At 42.8% G+C, this 26,126-nt stretch overlaps 1 protein-coding gene across 1 annotated transcript; it reads left to right on the forward strand.

Moving 5' to 3' along the window:
- Positions 1-5,064: 5,064 nt before the first annotated feature.
- Positions 5,065-26,126, forward strand: BATF (basic leucine zipper ATF-like transcription factor). Its single transcript, XM_063088442.1, has 3 exons — positions 5,065-5,127; positions 7,447-7,551; positions 25,917-26,126. Exons 1-3 carry the CDS (start codon positions 5,065-5,067, stop codon positions 26,124-26,126), a joined length of 378 nt encoding a protein of 125 aa, XP_062944512.1.

Genomic DNA, 26,126 nt, shown 5'->3' on the forward strand with positions numbered 1-26,126 from the left:
TTTTCTTAATGATTTGGCAAAAGCATCCCTGATCTTGTAAAACTTTGGTCAATTAAATGTTGGGTTTTTTTTTTTTTCCTTTGGTGGCTGTCTGTTACAGGAATTGAACCTGGACCTTGAGTGTTATCAGCACCATGCTCTAACCAAATGAGCTAACTAGCCAGCCTAAACACTGGTCAATTAGATCTCAGTGTCTTGGAAATAGGCTTATTCATCAGGCATTGGACTAAAGTTTCTTCCTGTCCTGCCACTGGGAAGAGCAAAGGAATAGGAGAACTGAACTGGTGCGAATAGAATAGGTTTGTTGCACTTTAAGAAAAAAACATCTGTTTTCAATTACCTTAAGAGGCCCATTTATGTACAACATATCCTGTTAATTTTAAACAAGGCTAATCCAGTATGATACCAGTCATTAAAACACTGAAATACATGTTGACAAACAGCTGCTTCCCTAAATCGTTGGAGTTTCCTTCCACCTCCCCAGGATCCAGCAACTAAAAGGTCATTTGCTTGGCAAAGCAGGGGCCAAAGTCTGTTCTGATTGGGGGATGCCCATGCTATACAGGTTGTCAAGTATATCACTCTGATGATAAATCATTTTAATCTACTCATGAAAGCAGCTTGCCCCCAGGCTCTCTGCTTATCATATTTAGTTAGAGCAGTACCAGTATTTTTTTTTAAGTTAACAAAAACTCGTCCTGTGTTTTCCATCTACCAAACACTATTCTAAAAACTTTACAAACATTAACTCATTTGATTCTTAGAACAGCCCTACGAGATTGGTGATATTCTATTCTCCCATTTTATGGATGTCAAAATTGAGGCACAGAGAGATTCAGTAACTTGCCAAGGTCACCCAGCTAGTAAGTGGAGAACTGGGCTTCTAGTCTGGCTGCCGACTGTGTGGCTGTCATGCATAGGAAATACAACCATTAAATAATGAGGTAGTTTGTTTTTTTTCCTGCCAAACTGAGATTCACAGAGTAGACCATAGCACTCTTCCTCTCTCCCACCAAATTTACACCAGGGGAAACAGAGTCCCAGAGAGGCACAGAGGTCTTCCTAAGGTCATAAAGTCAGTTTGGGGCAAAGCCAGGATCAGAATGCTGCCTCTTAACTTCACCTTGATCTCATATCAGATTACTTACTTCAGGGACATGTCCCCTCAGAAATCAGTGTGGGAAGAGTGGTGGTTTTAAGAAAAGTCCACGAATTCTTTAATACTCCTCCCTTCAAGAGTTGGAGCCCCTGTCGCCTCCCCTTAAGTGTGGGTGGAACTCAGCGCCGCACCTCTAATGACTAGAACAAAGCAGAAAGGATGGGAGACTGGGTCGCAGAGGCACTGTGACTCTCTCCTTGCTCTCCCTCTTCCCCTGCCTCCCTTTGGGTTGCCCACTCTGGAGGAAGCCAGCTGCCCATGTCATGGAGACACACAGGCAGCCATATGGAAAGACTCATACGGGGAGCAACTGAGGCCTCCTGCCCACAGCCATGTGAGGGAGTCATCGTGGAACTGGAGCTTCCAGCCCCAGTCAGGTCTTCAGATGACAACAGCCCCAGCTGACAGCTTTATGGCAACCTCATGAGGGACCCTGAGCCAGAACCACCCAGCCAAGCTGTTCCTAGGACCCTGCCCCTGAAAAACTGTGTGAGATTATAGACACTTACTGTTCTAAGCTGCTGGGTTTTAGGGTAATCTGTTATGCAGCAATAGATAACTAATATAGGAGCTTCTGCATTACTCTTAAACTGTCATGAATGTGCAGAGCCTTTTGAGGAGTTTTACCCTAAAATAATCCAGCTATATTTCTTTTAAAAAATTTAGGCAATTTAGGCATTTTAATTCATATGTTCCTCCCCACCCCACACTCCCCTGCCCTTCATTACTTCAAACTGGAGAAATCTTTTGAACTTTTTTCCTACATGTGTTTCTGTAAAGTTTATACCAAGTAAACAGCTATATCTAAGTTCCACCAAAGTTATTATGGCAGTTACAAGGGTTCCAAGCCTAATACAATAATGCAACAGCAGGAGACTCAGAGGTATGGTGGTTTGGGGCATTCTTCCAATGATAGCCTGGCACTGGGTTGCATCTTGGCAGTTGAGTACTGCTCAGGTACGTCAGACTGCTTGAGTACAAATCCTGGCTCTGCCACTTGCTAGTTGTGTGACCCTCAGCAAATTATCCAACTCTCTGCATCTCACTTGTCTTAACTATAAATTGGAGAATCTAATTATAATACCTGCTTTGTAGAGTTCTTGGGAAGGTTAAAATGAGAGGTAGTAGAGCTTAGTACTTGAGAGCATAGACTCGAGCCAAATTCCTTGGGTTTAAGTCCTAGTTTCACCCACTTCACTAGCTATATGACCTTGGGAAAGTTACTTAAGCTCCTTGTGCCTCAGTAGTCCACATCTATAAAATGGGAGGAAAATTATACTTATCTCCTATGACTGTTGTGAGAATTAATAATAATAATTATTATTATTTTTAAAGGTGACCGGTAAGGGGATCTTAACCCTTGACTTTGGTGTTGTCAGCGCCACATTCTCCCAAGCGAGCTAACCAGCCATCCCTATATAGGGATCCAAACCCTTGGCCTTGGTGTTATCAGCACCACACTCTCCCAAGTGAGCCACAGTCCGGCCCTCTGTTGTGAGAATTGAATGAGTCAACTCATGTACTATTCCTGCTGCATAGTAAGTAACATATGACAGGTTGCCGTTGTAGTTATGTAGGTTGCTCACTGTTCAAGGGCTCCCACTTCAAGGTTAAGTTTGCCAGGCCATGCACTTTGGCATGGGGTTGCCTACCTGGAGGTGGAACTGTCTTCTAATGTGTTCCAGGGCCCTGTATGAACCAGCTGTCAGCACAAGAGATTATAGCATCCAGAAAATGCTACTTTAGCATTATCCTTAGGCTTTGGGCTGACGTTAACTGAACTGCTGATGGCTGTATTACAACTGTTACTTGGTGGCTTTGTGGAGTTCTTCAGAATAACCTCAGTGAGATGCCTCTTTCCCAAACCTTGCCTAAGATTACCATTCAGATACTGTGTTGAAAACCACACAAAAAATTTAACCATGTAAAAAGTTTAAAATCATGTAGGACAATACTACGTGCTACATAGGTATATATACAGATGTGTTTTAAGTTTAGAAAAATGCATAGAAATGATAAAACCACATTCTATATTTTGGGCTACTGGGGTGAGAAAGGAATGGGATTAGAAAGCGGTATACGGGACCTTCAGCTCTATTCATAATTTATTTCTTAAACTTAGTGGTGGATATCCAAGTGTTTATTATGTTTTAATCTTAAATATTTAAAACTAATTCATAATTAATACTATTGAACGAGACCCGTCTTTCTATGTAAGTTAATTTTGCACTTCTCATTAGTCTCTGTTAAATATTAACTCAGTGTATTGATTTAAAACCACAGAATCAAGCAACCATTCATTCAGCAAGTATTTACTGTTGAATGATAGAATGTTCAAAGAGCTAAGAACTTCATCTGTCCATTACAACACTTACAATAATCTGTTTGGTTATTTGACTACTTTCCCTTCTTTCTAAGGGAGCAGGGAATCTATCTTTTTCATATTTATAGTTTCTGCTACATTATAGGTAATAAATAAATATTAATGTAAAGTAAATAAAACATAAATATGACCATATTGTCCTTAAAGAGCTTTCAGTATACTAAAGGTGAGAAAAGACACAAGACAAAGCAGATTGTAAGTACGTAAATTATGAGCAAAGTTGGGTGGGAATTCATTCACGCATTTATTCATTTGATAACTGTTCATTAGGCACCCGCTAGGCACTGGGCCTATGACTGTAAATGAGAGAGACAGTCTGGTTTTTACATGGCTTGCGATACACTGAAGTAACAGCCATCTTGACGGCATTCTTTACAGTTCACTATGGACATTCTAATCCACGTTATTATCTGTTCCCTGCAACAACCCTGAGAGTAGGCAGGGCAGGTTTGATTACCCTCCATTTACAGATGAAGATGCTGAGGGTCCCAGAGTTCAGGCGAGTTGCCCAAGGACACAGGCAAACACAGTGGTAGAGCCAGAATCCAAATCGTAGTTGGTCTGACTCCACGTGCAGTTCTCGGTTCACTCATTGTTTTACTGTTTCTCCATTCTGGGCTCTGACCTGGTGACCTTGAATCATAAGGATTCGGGGCCAGTCTTGAGCTCCTGAAAGACTCTCAACATAGAAGGCATCTCTAAAGAGAGTGTGCGTACCCTGCCAAGAGGCACAGGGGATGAGTAAACTTTTAGAACTTCAATTTCAGAGCCTCCCTGTGGCTTTCAGATCTCCCACGGCCTCTTGTGTTGATGATGATGAGGGACAATGCCCTGGGGCCACTTTAACCCCAGAACACTGGAGGCTGGCTGGACGTAAGCGGCATGAGGGAAGTCTGCCATGAGACAGGGTGGCCAGCTGCTTTCAGTTGAAAACCAGAAAGAAATCCCAGTCTCATTGCTTTATTTTGGTTTAAAAATCAAGTGATGTGACAATGGAAACTCTTTCCAGGTTGTTCTCTCCTCTGCCCATGTTGACAGAAGATGGACTTGCTAATTCTGGCTGGGGTTTTCCCTGCTTGGGCTGTTTTTCTTTTACCTTCAATTGAAGAGAGCTGCTCTGCCTTTCAAACTGTCGGAAGGTATCTGGGGTTTTGTGTATTTTTTTTATTCTCTCACATAATTCTGTGGGTCTTTTCTCAAATGTGTTTTTTTCTCTCAGATTAACTTCTTCTAACTTGAAGTTTCCGCCCATGTGACTTCCAGCGTGAGTTACCAGAAACCACAAGAGAGCGCGCGCAAGCCCCAAAAAGAGCGACATGTCTCTGTGGGGAGCAGTCCCTCTGCACCCCAGAACCAGGAGGACTCAGGGGTCGGAGGTGGCTGTGGGGCAGGCAGAGGAAGCAACCGTGGAGGGTGGTGGACTGGTGGCCCAGGCACAGTCAGGAAGGGAGGCCAGCTGGTGACAAGAGCGCCCCGGCAGCGGCGTCTGGGGCTGCGTGTGCCAGCCCGGAAGATTTCAGCCATGCCTCACAGCTCCGACAGCAGTGACTCCAGCTTCAGCCGCTCTCCACCCCCTGGCAAACAGGTAGAGTCCTCCTTTCCCTCTGTCCTACCTTCTGATCCTCCTGGGGGGCAGGAAGAGGGTCGGGCTTCTTGGTCCTGACCAGGGAGCAGAGGAGCGAGGAAGTGGCTTGTGGCATGAGCACTCTATTATCCTTGGGACAGGGCATTTGCAATCAAGCTGTGCATGTTGTGGACACCCTCATCCTTCCATGCATTTTGCCAATGACCCTTTATCTCTCCATTCCCGATGGTGCCCACTGCCTCTGCCTCACTGGGTTTCCCACCCCATGAAGCTCTCTAGGAAGCGAAGAGGAGGATGAACATCAAAGAACTAAGAGGAAAGGGCCTCCAAGGCAGTAGAAAAGTGAGAGGAGGAGCTTTCAAGTGGGCTGCTGGCATGCGAATCCCAAATCCTAAACAAGTAGTTTCCCAGGAGAGAACCAACAGGGCAAGAGAGAGGAGAGGTTGGGAAAAGTAAAAACAAAAAAAACAAACAAAAAAAACAAGTTAGAAAATTAGGAAAAGGAACCCTCCCGGGCTAGCACAGAAGGATCTGCCTCTGGGGCACTGCCTCTGTTGCTAGCACAGCTAGTGGGGAGGGATGCTGGAGCTGCAGCCAATAACTCTTTCTCCTGTGGCTTCTGGACAGGAGGCAGGAAATAAATGAAGAGGTGGTTCTGGAAACTTGCTGGAGACATTTGCTAGTAGCTCATCTCAGCTCTGGGGAAACCAGGGAGATTGAGGTAGGGATTCTGGGAGTGCTTGGAGCCTAGACTGTGACTTTCAAGTCAAAAGTGTTCAGCTTAAGGTTTGCCAAAACGGGGCACCTGTCCACCTCACAGCTTCTAGAGCTTTCTCTTCACCACACTCTTGACGTCCCTTGCTATAGGAAGTCCTCCTTTTACTCATCCAACACATGTCAGTAGATTAAAATCTTCTCCACCTTTGTGGTTTAAAAACTGCATTCTTTCCTTAGGAGGGCTTTCAAAATGTTGCAGCCAAAATAAAAGTACATAAACATCTACATAGCATCTATCATAAGCATCTAATACAAGAGCAGCAGATTGGAAGAAGTCTTCATGGAGACCACTAGAGGGCAAACAATCCAGTCCTCTGCCCAAGATGGTATCAGAGTGGCTTGAGCTGTCTGGAAGTCTGTATTCTTCTTAGGAAGGAAATTACTCATGGCCTCCATGGTAACCTGGTTCCCCATTGCCCTTAGAGGAAGCGTGCCTCCTTCCTATCTAACCTGATGCCCTCCTACTGCAGTGGCCTGGAAGTATTGGACACATTGGTGAGACATATGCTTGGTGAGCACACAGCCTTGCCCTAGGGTCTGTGCCCTTCTAGTTCATGAGAAGGAGCAGGGCAGGAGTTGCAGAAGGATTTCACTCAGACTCCTGCACTTATCCTGCAGCAACTGGGGGAAAGCTGGAACTAATCTCTCTGCACAAGCAGAGGACGTGCCCATCTGTGGAGTTTAATTACAGAACACCTAAACATCCACTTACCCTCCCAAGCACCATCCACTACCTGCCACAGCCAGGTAACCTCCACCATTAATGCTGTTCTTCTTGGCCTCTAGTTTGTACCGGGCATTGTGCTCTGGGCTGTGGGCAATGTCAGGTTGGCTGAGCAAAATAAAGGGAATGAAAGGAAAGGAGAGGCAGACCTGGGAGGTGGCCCTCAGCTCAGGGAGATGGGAGAAGACCACATGGGGTACAAAGCAATGTGGTGGGGGGTCTTGGAGAGGCATCCGACTCAGCACCAAAAGATGTCACACTCCTAGATAACTGTGAGTTCTTGGGCAAGCTCTTAGAGCCTCCATTTCCTTACATATAAAATGGAAATAGTGATACTGACTTTACAGAATTGGGGAATTAACCAAGAACGCCTCTGAAAAAGCACTTGCATAGAGGATGGCACATAGTAGGTGCTCCACAAAGTCTTGAAAAAAAAAGAAAACAGCAAAAAGAACAGCAAGAAGGTTCTAGGCCAAAAAGAGAGAGTAAGGGTGGAGTGGCCCTGAAGGAGAGGAGAGGTGATAAAACACACTTCATCGCCTTAACCATTTTTGCCAAATGCAGCCCTGTTGAGGCCTCCAGTTCTCTTGCCTTCTTCCTGTAGCTTTCGGCCAAAAAAGTCATAGAGACCTGGGGAGGTATAACGGGGCATGGGGAAGAGCCCTCCTTTGGGTGCAGGCTTTTGGTAAACAGGGGGATGGATGGGCGCCAGGAAAGCTGGAGATATGGAAGGATGGAAGAATGGGAAACACCATGAGAGCCTGCTCAGCTCAGAAGAGGAGCAAGCTCACCCAGTTCCCCTTGTCTCTGCTGCCCAGGACTCATCTGATGATGTGAGAAAAGTTCAGAGAAGGGAGAAAAATCGCATTGCGGCCCAGAAGAGCCGACAGCGGCAGACACAGAAAGCCGACACCCTGCACTTGGTGAGTGTCAGTGGGAAGTCTTAGCTTTGGGCTTTGCCTCCACCCATCCAGGACCCCTAGACCACAGCTTCAACTCTGCCCGTGTGGAGATGTGTACGTGGGGGGGGTAGAGGGTGGGGGAGGGCCGTGGCTGAGGTGGGGAGGGGAGGTGCTCCTAGAGTTCATTGATAAGTTTCTGCAGCAGGGACTGGGCCAGGAAGCTGGACAGAGAAACGAGCCTGTCTACTCCAGGAGGGCTTGAGGGGTAGATGAGTTGAGAGTGGGGAAGAGAAGGGGCAGCCAGAAGGCGCTCCATCCTTCACAAGCTATTGAGAGCAGAAGGCAGGACTGTCTTTGGGAGGAATTTAGAAGGTATTAAGTGCATTGGGGAAGCCCAATATCCTACAATGCTAGGATCACACATAGTTCCATCCCTTGGGAGGGCAGCTGGGCAGCCACTAAAATGCCCCTGCACTTGGGACAAGGAGGTCCACAGGGTGCTGTACCTCACTCCTCTTTGCTAGGTATCATTAAAGTTTCATCTCGAAATTTCTATCTTTAATGAAAGGTGCAATTTCAAGTGCACTCATCTGGGATGGCCACCATCCTGGTTGAGTTGCCAAAACTTTTCTAAAAAAAGCCTTGACCCCTGGCTTGAGCAGGCCAGGGGCCTTGGGAGGCACTGAATTGCAGCTCCACCGGTGGCCCAAGGCCCGAGTCTGTGTTCTGCCTGTGCAATTCATAGAGCAATGCTTCCTCCTCATCTCCCATATCTAGCACCTGACCTCTCTTCACTCTGTCCCCTGATGCGGTTCTTGTTCAACCAACTCTTACTTCACTGGTTTCTTCTTTTTCCCTCACTTCATCCTTTCCTCTAACAACTGCACCTTCCTGTCCTTCCTCCTGAAACCTTCCCATACCTCTAATACCCGCATAATCCTTTCAGTGGTAAAAAGTGCAATTGGTGTCAAAAATGAATAAGCTTGCGTTTACTTGGACAATTAGCATGGCAATCAGCCAGTTAGAATAGCTGCCTTAAACTTCTCAAGAATAAGTAAGATGCAGTTTTAGGGGGAAAAATGCTTCTTTTAGCTTTATAAGGAAACAGAGCAGGCTCCACCAGTATCTCTCATTGGATGCTTGAGTTTTATTTGAAATGTTTTCAGCACATCCTCCATTGCACATTAATATAGTTTAAAGTTAATAAATACTTGTTAAATTGAAAAAAAAAAAAAAACAATGAATGAACAGCAAGTCTTTACCAGCTTGTGATCAGAAGTCTAAATGTTAAGTTGTTGGTGACCCTGCAACTTACACGTCCTCCATGATTTCATCATTGCTTCAGGTCTCACAACACTCCGGTTTGCTGTTCTAAGCTTGAATATCTGTGATCCCTCACTTTGTCTCTATCAGAGTCTGATTCTCATTCAATATTCTTTAGAGCAAGCAAACAAACAAATAAAAACTAAAAAGGATAAAATCTTCCTTTTTGTATAAATAGACAATGTCCTAAGACTGGCAAATTGCTATAAACTTTAAAATTTTAAATATTTATAAGAGGAAATATTTTACTTCTTTTATTTTTATTTTTTATTTTTAAAAGATGACTGGTAAGGGGATCTTAACCCTTGACTTGGTGTTGTCAGCACCACGCTCTCCCAAGTGAGCTAACCGGCCATCCCTATGTAGGGATCCGAACCCATGGCCTTGGTGTTATTAGCACCACCCTCCCCCCTAAGTGAGCCATTGGCCGGCCCTAGGAAATATTTTAAAAAGGGAAAAAAAGGTGAAAAGTAGGTATAGCTCAGCAGCTCTGTATTCAGAAGGATAAGGTTTGAATCCCAGCTCTGCCACTTACTATCTGTGCAAATGACATCAGAGACATTTTTAAGTTCCCTTATATTTGGTTTCCTTATCTATAAAGTGAGAAATGACAGTAACTACCTTGTAGAGATAGTGCATGTAAAGAGCTCAACACAGTGTCTGGCATACAATGAACACTCAAAAAAAATGAAGTACTATAACAGTAATAATAATAGTTATTATAAGAAGCAAGATAGATTACTACACAATGTATTAATACGTGTATTGAAACATCACACTGAACCACATAAATACATACAATTAGTATGTGTCAATTAAAAAACTAAAAAACAAGATGCAAGATAAGTAATCACAACTAAGAGTGTACACACACACACACACACACATTTAATCACAGAATCTCAGGGTTGAAAGATTTCTTTTGCTTTTGTTTTTGGCAGCTGGCCAGTAGGGATCTGAACTCTAGACCTTGGTGTTATAAGGCTGTGCTCTAACCAACCGAGCTAACTGGCCAGCCCAAAAGATTTCTTAAAGGCTAGAAAGTTTAGGCACACTTTTGATACCTGAGACTCCTCTAAAACACCCCTAGCAAATGCTCGCCAATGTATGTCTGGCCACTTCTAGTGACGGAGAGCTCCCTCCCTCCTACCATGAACAGAATCTTCCCTGTCTTGAGCTGCATCCCTGTCTCCATAGAAATCCAACCCACTTGTCTTGTCCAATGCCTTGGAGACATGTCAATGAGGGTGACATACATGTTTCTTTACTGCAGCAATATCTTCAACTCTGACTCAGCTGTCGCTCTCTGTAATTCAAGAGTTAGAACCTGTATGAGTCCATTTCTGCTGCTTATAACAAAATACCCGGAACTGGGTGATTTATAAGAAAATCACCCACTGGGTGATTTATTGCTTACAGTTTAAGAGGCTGGGAAGTCCAAAGTCCAGGGAACACATCTGGTGAGGGTCTTCTTGTTGCTGGCTTTACAGCAACCCAGGGGTCTCACATGGCAAAAAATGACAGAGCAGAGAGAGAGACTCTTATGTGCTCTCCTTTTAAAGCCCTTAGAACCACGCCCCTGACCACCATTGTCAATTCATTCACTACTGCATGGTCCTACAATCTAATCACCTCTTCAAGGCCCCACCTTTCAATTACCATAATAGGACTTCCCACTTCCTTAACACTGTCACAGTGAGGACCAAGCCTCCAACACATTAAACTTTTGGGGGAACACAATTCAATCTATAATAGAACCAAAAGACTTAGCCATCTGATTATACTGGTCATGACTACATTGGGATAATCTCTGGAGGCTAGGGGTCCGTGGAGCCTCCAGTCATGTGGTTAACATATCCATACCCACATCCCAGCCTCAATCTCTAGAATGTTCCCATCTTTCCTACCTCTGAACATAAACTCCTCCCCAACTCCTTTCTTTTGAAACCACAATGTTTGTCTTTACTTTTCGCCAACGAATAGGTCACATCAGAGTTTACACAGCAAGCCTGTGGACTTCTGGCAATGCAAATTATGTTTCTTGGCTTCAGGTAGAAGCTTTTGGCAGCAACATGTAAATCCACCGCCATCAAACAGAGGGTTTGACTGTGGTCTGAAATCTTCATTTACTCTCAGATATCAATCACCCATCTTCTCCATCCATTATGCTCTCAGTTATGTTTGTGATTCAGGTAGACAATCTTCTGGTTTACCTCCAAGGTCTTCAGGTTCAGTGCTTGGTTGGCCCTTTACTCTTTTCCATACTTGGCTCCACATGCTGAGCTCTGGAACCATTCTCTGGCCCTCAGACATAGTGATAGGACTCACCCACCAATACTTTATAGACCAGGGTTTAGAAGTTACTGAGAGTACAGTATCAGATGAGGACCACATTCATATTAAAGTTCTAGCCTACAATATGCTGGGCTAACATTGTTTTCTTGCTTTCAACTGTTGACATGATCCTCTACCTTCAAATACCAAAACAATTATCTTGTTTCTCCAGTGGGAGTGTGGGATGCTTGCTATCTAACATTTTCAGTGTCTATCCTATAAATGCACAGTACCAAGACACTGTACATTGATTGCTTTTAAATAACTAAGCAGAGAGGATCCTCTTTTGATGATTCTCTTATAATATACCCAGCATAGACTACCCTTGACATAAGGAGAAAGATATAACTTGACCAGTCAGTTTCTAAATGATGTCAGCAGCTAATAAGTGGATACAAGATACTTAGCTGAAAAACTATTAGAAATAATAACAGAATGCAGTCAGTTTCCAAAATGAATACAAAAAGTAATAACTTTCCTATATGCAAACCATAGTCAGTTAGAAATTTTAATTAAAGGAAACATCCCATTTATAATACCAACAACAGCAACAGATGGAAGGAAGAAACAAACTTAACAAAAACTATGCAGGGCTTAATTTTTAAAGAACTATAAGATTATCCTAAATGACTTTAAAAAGATTAGAATAAATGGTAAAACATACATTATGTAAAGATAGCAGTTTAAAAAAAATCTATAAATTCAATATGATCCTAATAAAAATCTAATAGGATTTTCTGGGAGTTAGGGAAGAACTAGATTAACTATTCTAAGTTCCCAGTGAAAAAGAACCATGTGAAATTGCCAGGAAAATGCTAAAGAAGAAGGGCAATGAGGGAAGATTAGTTGACAAAGATATTAAAGTGAATCACAAATATAGAAATCAAAACAATGTGGAAAAGACAGAACATTGGACAGGATAGAATACAAAAACAGCCCCCCAAACAAACTCAGATGTCAAGACCCAAATACATATGTCAATTCCTAAGATACAAGTACAAATATAAAATGACCAGGATGGCATTTCAAACCAGAGAGAGAAAGCTGGGTTATTCAATAAATAGAGCTGTCTGGTTATTTCATTTCTTATTCAACAAACACACAGATTAAATATTTTTTAAAAAAGAAAAGAAAAAAGAAAACTAAAGAAATTTTGAAAAACACATGAGCATTAAAAAATTCATCTTGGAACAAAGAATTCTTTTCCAAATAAAATTCAAAAACCCTAAAACCATAAAAGAAAATATTGATAAACATTACTTCTATATATAAAAAGTGAACATTTCATTATAGGACAAAATGCTATATCAAAACCAAAGGCAAATGATAAACTGGGAGAAAATATCTCTAATACAGATGACCAAAAAGAGCATGTTTACTTAATGTATGAGAGCTCTTATGAGTAGAAAATGATTAACAACCCCAGAGAAAAATGGACAGTGATTATAAATAGACAACTTACAGAAAGAGAGGAATATGTGGCAAATAAATATGTAAAAAGATACTAGACATCATTTAGGAAAATGCCAGTTAAGGCAACACTGACATTCTCCTGCCAGACTGGCAAAGATGAAAAATGTTGCTAATACACAATGTTGCCAAGTCAGTGGAGAAGCAGATACCATCACACACTGCTAGTAGGAGTATAGTCGGTACAACCCTATTAGATGCCAATTTGACAACGTCCATCCAAATTATAGGGGCACATGCTCTGTGACTCAGCAATTTGACATCTAGGAGTCTATTCACAAACATATCCACAAATTATACAATTCTGTACATGTAAAGATAATCATTACTGCATTGTTTCTTATAGCAAAGAATGGAAACAAGCTAAATATCTATAAGTAAAGAAGTGATTAAATAAATTATAGTTTGTCCATTTGGTAGAATGATATGGAGCTGTAAAATAATGAGTTACAACTGAATGTGCTAATCTGGAAAGATTACCAAGTTTTTGTACTCTTAAGAAAAAAAGGTATGATTATGGTACATATTTTGTTCCCATCAGTGTTTTTAATTTTAAAAATTATGTATATGTAAATAAGTGTATAAACTTAAATTTTTTCAAATAGATTACCCAACAAAATGTTAATGATATTTATTTCTGAAAAGTAGGATTGAAAATCTAAAGCAGGAGAGAGATACTTTGCATTTTTTACTTTTTTAATACAGTTTGGTTTTTTTATCACATGCTTTTCTTCTTATAATACAGATATTGAAATTCTCAACATTACTCATTACTACACACACGTTAGGATGATTTCTTTTCTAATTTTGATATCACACATTGAACAGTCTTCCATTATGACATTTTATCCCTTGAACAACCTACGCAAATGTCTTAGTCCTTTGGGAGAACCAACTCTCAGTTGGGATTTGAGAATCCTACGGTCTACAGTACTAGATGAGCCACTGTAAAAGATGGCAAATCAGTTCCCTTTGTACAGCCATTCTGGCTGATTATAGTGGCTCCCTGGTGCCTTACAGCAGGAAGGATTCTGACTCAATATCCAGGGTCAGTGGAAAGAGGGTTGAGATCAGTTAAGAAGCTTTGTTCATGAATAGGCTAAAAGTAGAGAAGACAGGTGGTAGACAGCAATGTTAGCTCAGAGCTGTGCTGTTGACAAGTCAGATTTGGCCTGAGGATGGAACTGGAAGCAAGCTATAATAACAGGGCAAAATTTGAAAGCTAGAGATTTAGGTACTTCCTTAGCAGGGGTGGGCCAGGTGCTTGCCTGGGGCTGGGCCCTGAAGGAATCTCATACCAATTTAAGAAGAGAGAGGGATACAGCTTCCAGGGTATATATTTAATATCACATATGACAGAAAAATCATAAGTGTAAGTTATGCGCTAAATGAAGCTGAGCTAATGCTGTGAGAAATAAGATATTTACAGGTGGAGGAAAATTGAATTATGAAGGAAAAGAAACTCAGCAATGAACCTCCTGGGCCTCCTTAGACCAGCACTACTGTTCTTGGCTTTCTGGGGAGGCCTGGTGTGAAAGCTGCTTATGGCCCTATTTTACTCCAGGAGTTTTCTCTCTCTGGGAGACCACACCATATTGTTTTTTGGCATAGAAAAGTCATAGGCCAATGAAACACACAAAGAATGTTCTGGTTAGTTCCACCCTTAAAAAGTTCAATACAAAATTGGTGAACCACCTACAGAAAAGAGATGTGTCTCTTGTGCCTCTATTGCTATTAATTTCTTTTTAAAAATATGTTACTTAAGCACGACTACGTATCAGACACTGTAAGTTCCTGTGCTATATCTCATTTAATCTGCACACAAACCTTATTTTATAATTCCTTGCATTAGGTTAAGTAACTTATCCAGTTTATGCAGCTTGTAACTAGGTTTGTCTGACATCAGAACCCATCTCCCTAACCACTGAGGTATACTGCCTCTTCCTTCAAACTGTCATGAGGATGTTTTCATCTTCTCTGACATATATCTTTCTTGAATCTCTTCCTGAATTTACTTTTGTATTTTTTAAGAAACATCCTACAAAATTCATGCTTTTCCCTATCCATCATTAGGCCTGGTCAAGAAAGTAAAGATATTTCTATGCAATATATCAATCGACACAATTTTTTGAGAAGGCTATATATAACAATAAATATTAACATTTTACATGAGAATAACCTTTGACACACAATACCACTGACAAGAGTTTGAAGAAAAAGTGATGTACAAGGATGCTCAGTTCATCATTATTTGTGAACAGTAAACACTTAGCCAATGCTGTAAATTGAACAGGTGGCTAACGACAGGGGATTATGCATATTATGATACATTCATACAATAGAATTTTATGCTGGCACTAAAAATGACTATGTATTTATCTATACAGAGAGATGTCAATGAAATGACATAGAGTGAAAAAAGCAAATTAGAAAGAATATGCAGAGTAATGTAAAATTTGTACAATTCGGGCATGGTTGCATGCATAAAGAGATGTCTGGAAAGACAGTCTCCAAAATGCTAATAGTGGTTACTTCTGGATGCTTGAGTTTGGGTAGTTTGCCTTACTCTTAGTACTTTTCTATATTATTATTATTATTATAAACATGTGCCATTTTAAAATCAGAATAAAAAATTAGATTATTTTCATTTGGGGAGGGAAAACATGTCAAGCAATCTACCGGCCCTAACTGCTTGTTTCCCTGACGATGGGTCAGCGTGGTTACGTTTGGGAGCCATATTTGAAATAAGGCTAGCTCCACACTGGTCTTGACAATATAGAGAATGCCTATCTGAACAAGATTACGGGTCCCAGGTCATAATTTGATAGTTGCCCGGTCAGTGGATGTCTTCATGGAACTATTCTCAGTAGCACCCAGACTTCCTTCTCTTGAGAGGAATGAGAAGGTCTTGCCAAAGGGCCCCTCCTCAAGCTGCTTGGAGGCTTCCTTAACCTTTCTTGAACACAGTCCAGACCCTGCTTCCTAGGGGGATTGGGCTGGGTCCGCAGGACAAAGACCCTTTCAGATTGTGAGATACCTGTGGAGTGCCATCATGGACCCACATAGTGGCTTATAGAGGGAGTAACAATCATTATGGCCATACTATCTTATTTATAGAATCTTAGAATTCACAGAGAACTCAGAGATCTTCTAGGCCAACCTGCCATGCTACTGGAGGAGGAAACTGATGTCTTTCTCAAGGACACCCAAGAACTCAAACCTCTTGTCTTCACACCAGTCTGCTTTTGTTTTGTGCCACTTTGCTGAGCAAAGCTTTGCTGTGTGGGTGCTGGTGTTCACATAGTCCATTTGCAAAGGGTAAGCCAAGGACGAGGCCATTAACCAGAATGCTTGAACATCCTGGACACATCAGCTCTAGAAGACAAACATACACCTAGAGACTGGAAGGAGAGAGACTTCAAGGTTGTTAGGGGCTGAAGTCTAAATGTTCCTTTATTTAAAAGAGGTTAGAAAGTTGTAATCCAGAATTAAAAGGACAATGAAGTATTGGGGAAAACATTGCATGTAGTTTAAATAAATTGCATGCAAATTAAATAAATGAAGATTTAATAGTTATGCTACAGAAAGAACAACTTTTAAAAGAAAAACATCAAGATTGCAATACATAAGTGGGCAGAGGCTATGAACAGAAAGCTTACATAACATTTTTCCTACCAAAATGAAAATAACCTAATTTCCTATTCAGATTATGAAAACGATACATACTAAGGCAGGGTTTCTCAACCTCAGCCCTATTGATGTTTGAGCCTGATAATTCTTTGTTGTGGGGGGTTGTCCTATGCATTGTAAAATGTATAATCTACCCATTGGATGCCAGTAGAGTCTCCCCCTCTCCCCAGCTGTGACAACCAAAACTATTTCCAGAACTTGTCAAATGTCCCCTGGAGGGCAAAATCACTCTTGGTTGAGGAGGTTACACTAAGGAGACAGACTCATAGGAAGTTGTTTTTTCTCCTTAGTAATTGATAACTTGTAACATTAAAATGAAATTAAGAAACCTTCAAAAAGTTAGTTGGCAAAAATAAATTATTTATAATTATAACATCTAAATGCCGCTGAGGTTGTAGAAAAAAATTGATCCATGCCATTCACTACTGGTGACATTGTACATTTTACACAAAACTTTTACAGAAATGCTTACCACAACTGGGAGATTGATATGCCCTTTACCCCACTAATCTCTCTCCTAGGAATTTATCCTAGGAAATAATTGAACAAAGACAAAACCCAGTATGCATCGAGATGTTCATTCCAGCATTATTTATAATAGTGACGTTTTGAAAGCAACCAAAATATCCAACATTAAAGGGCGGAATAGATAAAAGACCACAAAAAGCAATTATATTGTATAGCAATAGCACTGAATATACTAATTATCCTGATTTGAGCATCACATATTGCACACAGGTATTGATATTCAACTCTTTACCCCACAGATATGTACAACCAAGTAAAAAAAAGAAAAAACAAAACAAAAACATCCAACATTAGAAGATCATTTTAGTAAACTGTGGATCATCAATTTGATGATGTAGCTGTTAAAAATAATTATGAGAATAATAATTATTATGGTAACTGTGTAGATGTGACAAAGTTGTGACAGAAAGCAGAATATAAATTGTGTAAGTGCTATAGTTGAGATTTTGTAAAATAAGTATGCATGTTTGTTTGAAAGTATGCACAAATAAAAACAGTTGTGTTAGGGGACTAGAATCCTGGTTGTTTTAAGTTTTTTAAAAAATATATCTTTAATGTAGTTATACTGTATATTTTTTATTAAAAACAAAACAAAACAAAACAGAAGAAAATGGTCATAGGGAGAGCTGAAGGGACTCTGGGTAAAAATAGAGGACAAAGACAGAGAGGATACCATTGATTTGGTATCATTAGATTTGCGGGTCAGGTTTTGGTAAGAGACCTTATAATTTTTCCTCCAAATGGGAACATTTCTGAGAGTTAAAGGGGATACTAGTAAATATTATACCAAGACGACAGGTGTGAACTGGTCGCCTAGACTTATGGGAGCCAAGGAAGGTAACCTAGACCTCTTATGAAAACTCAAGAGAAGTGATAAAGTTCAGAGCCAAGCAGAGGGAACTGGATTCGTAAGGCCAACATGCAACTTCCTGCAACTGAGCACTCTGCAACTAAAATATTTTCTGGGTACTCAGCTGGTGCAAGAATATTCCTTATCTTTAATAGAGTGGGGTGATACCAAAAATTATAAAAGCAAGGGCCAAATTCCCAGTACTAGAGCTAATGTTAGCAGACGTGATTCATCCACTCAACAAGTATTTACTAGCCTCCTACGTGCCAGAGATGGTTTATTCTAGGTACTGAGGACAAAGCAGTGACAGGACAGACTGAGTCCCTGATGTCGTGAACCTTACTCGTTGGAAGTCAGACTGGAAAACAGACCAATAAACATGCTAATCACACCATGTGAAATAGTGCAATGTGAAAAGTGACTAAGGGAAGGGGATGGGACGGTGATCAGGGAAGGCCTTCCTGAGGCCCTGACATTTGAGATCAAACGTGAATCAGAGAGGAGACTGGGAAGATCTGGGGAAAAGATGCTTTCAGCAGAGCCTTGAGGCCAATGTGAGTGTGGCCAGTCAAAGGTCAGAAAGACGGCTGGTGGGCTGGGGACAGGGAGGGAGAGAGGAGGTGCTTGGTAATAAAAGCAATTGTGCTGTAGGGAGCAGGAAACGGATTGGGGGTCGTGTGGGGGTGGGGGACAAAATGAATCCAAATCCTGTCTGGGGGATTTCTCTGAATCTAAATTCTGATTGCAAAATGGGAAGCAATAGCAACTCACTGGGCTGTTGGAGAGTTTAAATGAGAGAGCAAATATAAGAACAATGCAAGATTATATTTTTTTGCTTTGCACTGGGGACAGGGTTATATTTGTTCCTTTGTTTAATGCAGAGAGCCTGGTATTTTCCTGTAAATCAATCAGATGTACAAGAAAACAAATGCCCTTCTTTCCAGTTGTTTATAAGAACTTTAAGAACACCGACTGTTTCACTGGCTTGGCTGTTCTCCACAACTGTTCAAGTCTCCTTCATTCGGTGTGGACGGGGGAGGTCCAGTCTGAGCTGGGGAAATCACAGGCGGGGTTCTTACAGTGGTATAACTCTGCTGCTCCCACCTTAGCGCTGAAGTCTGGGGAACGAAAGTGTTGCCAAGCAGGGGTTTGACCTGGGCCTTTTAAAAAAATAAATCTCTGAGATTCATTTGTAACTATCCCAGAGTTACAAAGTAGAAGCTACAAATATTAAAGCAGGTTAAACACTCCCTTGGAAACCTCGTGGACACCACAAATTGACTTAGTAGACTCTTTCTTCACAGGTACATCTCAGATTTTGGTAAATTGTTACAGATTCCAAGTTGGCAGTCAAGCAACATGATTTTATTGAACACTTACTATTTGCCAAGCACGGTCCTTGTCACTGGAGGACAGAACGGTGAAGACAGTAATAGCCCCTGCTCTCATGGTGCTCAACAATCTAATGGGTAACAAATTTGATAAAGTTATAATTAATGAGATTTGAGTAGATCCCCTACTTTTGGCCTTTCCATCCTAAGAATGAACTATGCTGGGCTACTTGAAGTTGTTTTCACCAAGTAGAATAATAACAGTAAAGTGCTTAAATGGGCATTTTCTTTTAGAAACGTTTTTTAACTTAGAAGTATTCTCCCAACTCTTTAAAATTCTTTATATTTATATTGTTTATACTATATGTTATAAAGTATATTTAATAACATTAAAATATAAAATATATAAATACATAAAATAAATTTAATGAAATTAAACACTATATATTTATTTTATTATGTTTTTTTAAAGAAGAAGTTGGCTATGAGCACAATTTTCAACTTGACTGTACATTAGGTTCACCTGGAAAGTATTTTTAAAATCTTGATGCCTATGACCCACCTCAGGACAATTAAATTGGAACCTCTCGGGGAGTGGGGGGTGTGAAGTCCAGGAATTAAGGCTGTTTAAAGCTCCTAGATGATTGCAGAGTGCAGCCAGGGTTGAGAATCAGGAGCAGTGACGTTTGAAGGCTGTCAGGTGCATGCCGTAGAATGGGTGGAATGAATTTGGAGCAACTGTGTGAGTATATACTCAGATACTCTGTCCCAGTAGCCTAATAGCTTAAAACGAAACAAAACAAACCATTCAAACCTTCACTTTGATGGCAATTATTAGGTGTTTTGTTGTTGTTTGTTTTTCAGAATTGGGCTTGCTAGTGGTAACCTGTCTAACTCAAGTTATCAGTCAGGACTGCATTCAGCTACAAGTAAGAGACAAGCCACGGAGGTATTGACAGGTCATGGTTTATTTTTCTCATATAACAAGAAGTTCAGAAGTGGATAGACCAGACTAGAGCAAGGAAGAACCAAGGTCCTTCTGCGCAGCCATCCTCAGTATGAGGCTTTCATCCTCCAGGCTACAAGAGGGCTGCTGAACCTCCAGGCTTTGCCTCTTTAGTGGGAAGGGGAGCTCCATCCTCCCCACAAGATACTTCTGCTTACATCTCACTGGTCAAAATTCTGTCACATGGCCACTCCCAGCTGCAAGGAAAGCTGGGTATTTGAGCAATTCTTTTTCAGTCTCTGTAGAGGAAGGCAGGGGAGAAGGACTTGGGATGGATGCTGAGTGAGCCAGCCTATAGGGTTTCTCATGTCCGAGGTGAATAACATCATAGCCCTGAAATCCAAAGAGCAGGTGACAGCTTTCTAACTCTGTGACTCTAGACGGGGCCCTGAGGGCATGCATGGCTTATGTGGCTGAACATCTATTGATGACAAAGGCACTTATGGCCCTCGAGCTTCAGCTGTAAGGCATGAAAGTGAAGATTTCTCCGGAGTCAGACATGTTCATCGTTCAGTGCAAAGACCTGTAGTTTGGTGATTCCTCTCCCCTTCTCATAGGGTGAGGTGCAGAAGTTGGGGCTAATTTCCCCAGGAATGGTGGGAGATGAAGGCATAGATCCTTCTCCTGCTTGGGAAGTTCAAAGCCTTCTTCAGGAATGGGGGACGCCACCCTCCACCTGCATTTGATATACAGGGGCAGGTAACTGATAGAGACTGAGCACATAGCTGGCCGTGAGGGATAAGACTCAAACACCGCTCTCTTATTTAAGTGTGGGTGGGACTAAAGGTCATCCTAACAATAAATGTCTGCACATTGTGTCAAAGGGACATACAGGGGCTGTTTTCACCCTTCTGGAAATTGTGATTAGAAATAGTAAGGAGAAGGTCATGGCACTAAATCAGACCTGGCGTGGAGGAGGTCCAAGCCCGGCTCGGAATGCCTGCAGAGTCCCTGCCAGAGCCTTGGGCCAGAACCCACCTAGGCAATGTTGGCCTGTCCTTGGTCTTTGTCCCAACTGGCTCCCTGGGGGTAAGGGAACCTCCTGGGGATTCCCCATCAGTCAAGAGCTCTTTGAGGGCCCCTCCCCAGCCCCTCCAGTAGGGGATTTCCCAGAGTGTTCCCACAGCCCCAGGAAGCCTCTTCCCTAGCCACCCCCTAAGCTGCTTATGGTTCACGATAGAGGTGGCATCAGGTGACCCCACTGGCGAGGGTGAATTATAAACTTTAGCATTTGGATTTGCATGAGGTGGGAAAAGAGGGAAGAAGACATTGGAAAGGCAACAGGGCTGGGGCCTCACAGGAGATAATTATCAAACATCACAAGGTTTAAACAGACTCCAAAGGCAGGAGAGAATGGAGAGCACAGACTCTGAAACCAGACTGCCTCAATGCAGATACTGGTGCTGTAACTTACACGCTGTGCGAACTCGGCCGAGTTACTTAACTTCTCTGTACCTCTGTGTTTCTTCTCCTGTAAAATGGAGATGATAATATTATCTACTACACGAGGTTGTTGCAAAGATTAAATATAATGATAACAGTAAAATATGATAAAAACCATAAAAGAGTGATTGGCATACGGTAGTATTCAATAAATTTTAGTTACCATTAAGTCAAGCTAAGTTATTCTTTTAAAAAATGTGGATTCCACTAATCTTTCTCATATAAGTTGAGCCTACACCCCATTACCCCCAACACACACACACGCGCGCACACACATTTCCAAGAGGTTGGGGTTAGAGGCTCTAGTTTGCTAATACACTCAGATAGTCAATTTGGAATCCGAAATATGTGAAAGTTAGAGGGGACTTGGAGATCTTCTGATCCTGTGGTTTTCAACATCAGCTGCATGTTAGATCTTCTGGGGAGCCTTTAACAACCCAACAAGCCTTTAATGCCCAGGCTGCAACCCAGACCTATTAAGTCAGAATCAGGCACCAGTATCATTAAAGCTCCCCAGGGGATCCCAATGTGTGGCTGAGGTTGATCCAGTCTTCCTGTTTTAAAGTGAGGCAACTGGGGCTCAACAGGGAAAGCAAGTCACCGAGGGTCACCCAGTCCTGACCAGGACCCAGGACCCGTCCCTAGTTACTGCCAGTGGAACCCACCGTAGTCATGTGTTCAGGACCTGGCTCTGCATCTGGAAGAAGGCCTGGCCTCAAGGAAGCCCTCTTCCAGGACAGCTGGACAGATGACTCCCCTCCCAACTCAGCACAGGCCAGTCATCACCTCTGTGATTGGAAGAGTGTGGTGACTCAGGCTTCTTTGTTGTGTTTAAGGATCACCAAACCCAAGCCCCAGCTTTCTCCTGGTAGACCACAGAGCAGCCAACGACTCCTCAGTGCTCCCTGGAGACCACTGCCCACTCAAGTCTCCAGCCTCTCAGGGGAAGCAGTCAGGGGTGCTAAAAGGAACCTAGGGCCTGAGCTAAGCCATGCTCTGCCCCTACCTGGCTGTGGGTCTTTGGATCAATCCCAAGTGATTCATTGAGGCAAATCCTATAGCACTTTCTCCTAGCAGCTGCTGCTTCCAGCCTGTGATCACTTTGGGGGGTATGTGGGGTAGGTTTGTCCCAGGCTCTCCATTGGGCTCATCTGTAGAGTTGGGCTAATGATAACAGCTGGCCTTCCATATCCATCTCAGAGGGTTGTTGTGAGGAGTGTGATGGACCGAAATGAATTCTGGAAAGCAGAAAGCCGGTTAGATGGATGCCCAAATGCTGGTATACCTCTCCCCCATTAAAGCAAAAGACATGCATGATAGAAGCCAAAATTTCCTTTCCAAACTTTCCTTTCCTCTTCCCCTTTCCTGAGTTCTATTGGGAAGTTAGGGGATGTGATTGTTGTACCTCTAGATAAACAGCAGCTCCGACGGCCACCTTTTCCAGTTGTCCCTTCAGCTGTGTGAGCCCTTTCCAGGGCATGGCTGCCCTGAAGAGGGTCAGAGTGGACTGAGCAATAGCAGGTGGGGAGGTGAGGGGAGGGAAGAGGCCCCAGATCAGCCACTTCCTCCTGCAGGGGAAGTCAAACCCTTTCTCTTGTAAGTGTCGGGCTGGCTGCATGGCCCTGGGGCTGGCAGGAAGGGTTTCTCTGGGGCCCTAGCAGGAAGCAGTCTTGCTTCCCAAGGTAAAGACGAAGCTTCTTGTCACTGGTGGTGGTTTTCTGGTTAGAGGGGCAGGCAGCGGTTATGAACACCTCCTAGAGCTCTGGGATCTGCAAGCCGGGGAGGGGAGAGGCAGCTGAGAGAGAGCTCAGCACAGCTTGCTTTGGGAGGAAGGACCTGCTGTCACTTCCCGAAAGCTGGGCCTCCCTCTAGGCGGGGAGAAGGTCAGAGCGGGCCTACCCTGGCCCCTCCCTTCTGCCTTGGGGTTTGCCCAGGCTCTTCAGAGCACAGAATTTACAGTAAATGTTATCGCTAGTGGAAACTCTCAGAGGGGGCGAAGAAAAGGGCTAGAGGAAAGAGCCAGGACTCCCGGCCCCCAGTTCCCGTCTTACCAACACCCCCCCCCCCCAGTCTCATCGTGTCACTTTATCTTACCTTTCGGTAAAAGGGGGATGCCCTCCCTCTGGGATGTGCCAGGAAACAGCCAAGTGGTAAAATGAATGAGCTGCCACACCTTCCAGAAGAAGCCAAGGCTCTAACTCCGTCATGGCTCTTGGTATCCCCTGCCCCATTTTAGAGATGGGGACTTCCTTCGTACTGACCTGGGCACATTTTCTAGCTCTGAGTCACATTCAGGAAATGCCGGGCTGAGGCTGAGCATGGTCATATCTGTCCTTCACAAACTGGTGGAAGCTGGCTTGATGGTAGACTCCTCTACTACTTTAAAAGGAACCCCCTGGGGTACACGGGTTAGGATGGTTGGCATCGCAACTGACACATCCCATCTAGCTCTCTCACTCGCCTGCAGGTCAGGCTTCTGATGGATTGTGCATGGCCATGGCAGATTTTAAATGTCAAGTTATTTTACATCTGTTCACCTCCTACTGTCTTTTTGAGTCAACTTCATGCCAACAGTTGATGTCATCAGTCAGTCAGTCAACAAATATTTGAGTTCACACATGTGCCACGCATTGAGCCAGGCCCTTAATAAGTGCTTGAATAATTAAAACAAGTTTAATATCATATTTAACCAGTATTTTCAAACTTGCCTACTGGCTAGAATGATCTGGGGCACTTGTTAAAAATTCACATTCCTAGGGCCGAGCCCGTGGCGCACTCCGGAGAGTGCAGCGCTGGGAGCGCGGTGACACTCCTGCCGCGGGTTCAGATCCTATATAGGAATGGCCGGTGCACTCACTGGCTGAGTGCCGGTCACGAAAAAGACAAAAGAAAAAAAATTCACATTCCTAGACTTCACCCTCCCAAATCCCAAACTCACTGCAAACTCACTGCGTTCATATCTCTAGATTTCAGAAAGGGCCTGAAATTATATTTTTAACAAGGCTTCAAATGAATTCTCCTGATATTGCAAGTTGAGAAATGCTGACCTAAACCAAGTAGAATTAGAAATGTAAGATCTGGTCCCCAAATATCAGATTGTTTTTTAAACAGAAATGTCATTCATTTGTATCTCCAATGCCATTTTCCCTTCTTCTGTGGACACCAGTGCTTTAGCAGAAAAGGTCTGTTTGAGCTGAAGAATATTGCATCGGAATATCACATCAGAAATGCAATTCTCTTGGGCTTTCTGAGTGGGATTGTTTTTCAGTAAGTGCTAATTACCAGAGCATAATTGCTGATTAATTAATGATGTGATCAAGAATCAGCACTCCTTACCCAGAATTTTCCTGATTAGCATGAATCTGAGGGTTCCCCCCAGCAATAGGGAAAAGTTGTTTCTAGAAAAGGAGACACACATGGGCTTGGACATATCCAGAGTACAGCTGGCCTTCTGTATCCATGCCTTCCACATCCATGGATTCAACCAACGTCTGGTGGAAAATATCCAGAAAGAAAAAAAATTGTGTCTGTACTGAACGTGAACAGACTTTCTTTTCTTATTATTATTCCCGAAACAATAAAGTGTAACAACTATTTAAATTGTGTTTCCATTGTATTGGATATTGCAAGTAATCCAAGATGATTTAAAGTATACAGGAAGATGTGTGTAGGTTATATGCAATTACTATGCCATTTTGTATCAGGGGCTTGATCATCCACAGATTTTGGTATCTATGGGAGGTTCTGGAACCAATCCCCCATGGATTCCAAGGGACGACTATCTTGTCAAACCCCCTTGAATAGGTGGAACGGAGTTGAATAGAGAGCAAAGTCTGTGGCATACTTTGACCACTTAATATTTATAATGACACTAAGTGTTGTAGAATCCCGGTGAAGTAGACAGTTAACCATGGACACATAAGACTAAATGCAAACACTAGGAGCATTTGGCGACCACGTGGTAAAACAAATGGAATGAAGTGAAATTAGTATAAGATGTTCTCACAAACTGTTTTCCATTTTCTCAGGCTCTGGCCTGCCAGCTGGTTTCCCTCGGCAGTCTCAACCCACAGACACACTCCCAGAGACCCTTGTACACATGCACACAAAGGAGCACGCTCACACATACACCTCTATTAGGCTGAACATAGGAAATTGCTATTTTTATAGGTCAAAACAGACAAATATCAGCAGTGTCCTATGGTTCAACCTCGTGTCTATGCATACAGCCACACACACATACATGTGCTTATATAGATGCGCCCCTACACACATACAAGCATGTATGCACACGTGCACACACCCACGTGCAGGAAAACTCCTCCGGCCTAATCTGGCCTCCTCCTGCACCACCCCGCCCCCGTTGCCTCCTTCCCAGATGTTAATCTCCAATGCCGATTCCCCCTCACAGGAGAGCGAAGACCTGGAGAAGCAGAACGCAGCTCTGCGCAAGGAGATCAAGCAGCTCACGGAGGAGATGAAGTACTTCACGTCCGTGCTCAGCAGCCACGAGCCTCTGTGCTCGGCGCTGGCCACCAGTGCGCCCTCGCCCCCCGAGGTGGTGTACAGTGCCCACGCTTTCCACCAGTCGCACGTCAGCTCCACGCGCTTCCAGCCCTGA

The sequence above is a fragment of the Cynocephalus volans genome, chromosome 3, assembly GCF_027409185.1.
Source record: "Cynocephalus volans isolate mCynVol1 chromosome 3, mCynVol1.pri, whole genome shotgun sequence".
NCBI classification, from domain to species: domain Eukaryota; kingdom Metazoa; phylum Chordata; class Mammalia; order Dermoptera; family Cynocephalidae; genus Cynocephalus; species Cynocephalus volans.

Bases quoted from the DNA above. Each gene is read 5' to 3' on its own strand.
- BATF (XM_063088442.1), top strand. From the start codon at position 5,065: ATGCCTCACAGCTCCGACAGCAGTGACTCCAGCTTCAGCCGCTCTCCA. The intron at 5,128-7,446 runs GTAGAGTCCTCC...TCTGCTGCCCAG, and splicing joins CTCCACCCCCTGGCAAACAG to GACTCATCTGATGATGTGAG. The intron at 7,552-25,916 runs GTGAGTGTCAGT...TCCCCCTCACAG, and splicing joins AAGCCGACACCCTGCACTTG to GAGAGCGAAGACCTGGAGAA.